This window comes from Epinephelus moara, chromosome 4, assembly GCF_006386435.1.
Source record: "Epinephelus moara isolate mb chromosome 4, YSFRI_EMoa_1.0, whole genome shotgun sequence".
In the NCBI taxonomy this organism is placed as follows: Eukaryota; Metazoa; Chordata; class Actinopteri; order Perciformes; family Serranidae; genus Epinephelus; species Epinephelus moara.
The window spans coordinates 45,416,783-45,418,766 of record NC_065509.1 but is presented as its reverse complement, the minus strand read 5'-3'; the positions used below and the strand labels follow the sequence as shown (position 1 = coordinate 45,418,766).

General features: G+C 44.1%; 2 protein-coding genes across 3 annotated transcripts in view; one reads left to right on the top strand and one right to left on the bottom strand.

The window, feature by feature from the left end:
• Positions 1-1,984, top strand: part of LOC126389092 (uncharacterized) — an 18,509-nt gene that overhangs the window by 8,318 nt on the left and 8,207 nt on the right. The window lies entirely within an intron of this gene.
• rnf4 (ring finger protein 4) overlaps positions 1-1,984 on the bottom strand; it is a 10,797-nt gene that overhangs the window by 6,956 nt on the left and 1,857 nt on the right. For both annotated transcript variants that reach the window (XR_007569805.1, XM_050042563.1), the window contains exon 2: positions 775-805. Coding sequence is in view for 1 of the 2 variants with exons in the window: in XM_050042563.1 (XP_049898520.1) it covers positions 775-786 (12 nt within the window). In the remaining variant the exon portion in view is untranslated. The remainder of the gene's footprint in view (positions 1-774; positions 806-1,984) is intronic.

Genomic DNA, 1,984 nt, shown 5'->3' with positions numbered 1-1,984 from the left:
TACCAATACACTTATTTTTATTTTGAATACATTGTTGTATTTTTCAAAATTCAAGATCAACACATGAATTTTTAGTTTCAAATTTTATTTTTTCAAGTACAAAACATTTGACCCTAATGTAGCTCCATTTTTCAAGTACAAAACATTTGACCCTAATGTAGCTCCATAAGGGTGCAGCCGTCACGCCCTGAAAAACAACTCAGGAACACGTGCTGGGCGTCTGCTCTGAAAACAATTCATTTGAGGGCACAAAGAATACACAGTATGCGCACGGCCCCTGAAACACTCACTGCCTGCTGACTCATCACTACTTTTAACCAGCTGGTAGAAGCCTAAAGTTTTACAGAAATCGTCTCAGCTGAAAACAGCGAGCCTGACCGTCTGCTGCAGGACACGTTTTGTTTCGTCGTGGTTAAAAAACTGACATCCACCGAAAAGATTTGAACAGGAGAATCTTCAGATTAATTCCAAACCTGATATGTTATGATTCACTAAAATTAGGCACCCTGCCAGATCAATTAGTCTCTGTTAATGTTTTTAAATCTTTGTCACCATTCTGACTGTAAGGGAGCTGAGAGGGACATCTCAGCAGAGTGAACATCTGTCCGTCCACCTGGTGGAGCTCTGAGCTCTACTGAGAGCACTGTGTCAGCTGTCAATGAAACCTGAGATCAGCTGAGCAGAAACTATCATGCTTCTATCCTCACTGACAGCTGCAGATAAACTGATCTGAGTTCAGTCTGAGTGTGATGAGAGAAGAAAAAGGAAACTTACAGAGCTGCTCATATCAGAGACACCAGAGACTCTGCAGAGGAAACACACACAGGACACTCAGAAAACTTTAACCTGCGCACAATATCAACAGCAAGTCAACACACAGACAGACAGACAGACTGTTTGTGATAAACTGAAGGATGAAATGTTCCTTTATGTGTTGGTAAATAATAATAATAGTAATAATTTTCTGACTTTTAAAGATACGTGGTTCTTACAGGACAGCCACATGATGCATGTCTGTACATTAACCCACCCAACAGGATGTAAAGGAGTTCAACATGTACGGCAGGAAAGTGACACATTAATGCAGCAGGAGGATTCATACAGAAACATGAGAAGGAAACAGCTCACTGCTACATGACGTTCACTGTCAGTACGCTGTGCTCACTCTTTGACTTCAGAGAGTTCTCAATGCAGAGCTTTGACTTGTGTTGGAATATTTTCACCCTGTCATATCAGTACTTTAACTACATTCCTTCCTCCTCTGCTCCACATGACCTGCAAACACCTCAGACTGTGTTTCACCTCCTGCCCTGTACAGAAGCATAAACAGCTCTCAGATCAGATTAATATGGAGCAGATATGAGACTGATAACAAACATGTTGTCAACAGCTTCCTCATGTGTGCAGTAAACACACAATGACACAGTCAAACACTTTGTCAGCCTTCAACCAACCAACCACACACACACACACACACACACACACACACACACACACACACACACACACACACACACACACACACGTTAAAGGGACAGTTCAGATCTGTTGCAGTGAGGTTACAGTCAGTGAGTCACCTTCACAGCGGAGCAGCAGAACTGACTGATTCATTTTGTGATAAATATATGGCTTAATATATGTAGAAGACAGCTGGGTATCGGGGCATCGCAGATCAGCATTCTGATGACCATGGCGGCAAAATCCAATATGGCCGCCACCCAAAAACTGTTTCAGCTTAAAGGCCCTGACACACCAAGCCGACGGTCAGCCGTCGACCAAAGTCGGGCCGTCAGTGAGCGTCTGTCGGCCTAGTTTTTGCAGTGTGTCCCGCACCGTCTGCACTTCGGTGTCGGCGGCTTTTCGGCCGATTGAGCATGTTGAATCGGCGGCGGAGCTTGTCGGTGAGAGAGATCACTCTGATTGGCTGTTCAGGTTTTATTTCCTCGCCCCTGTAGCGAGTGAATCTGCCTGTAGTGAAACCAGG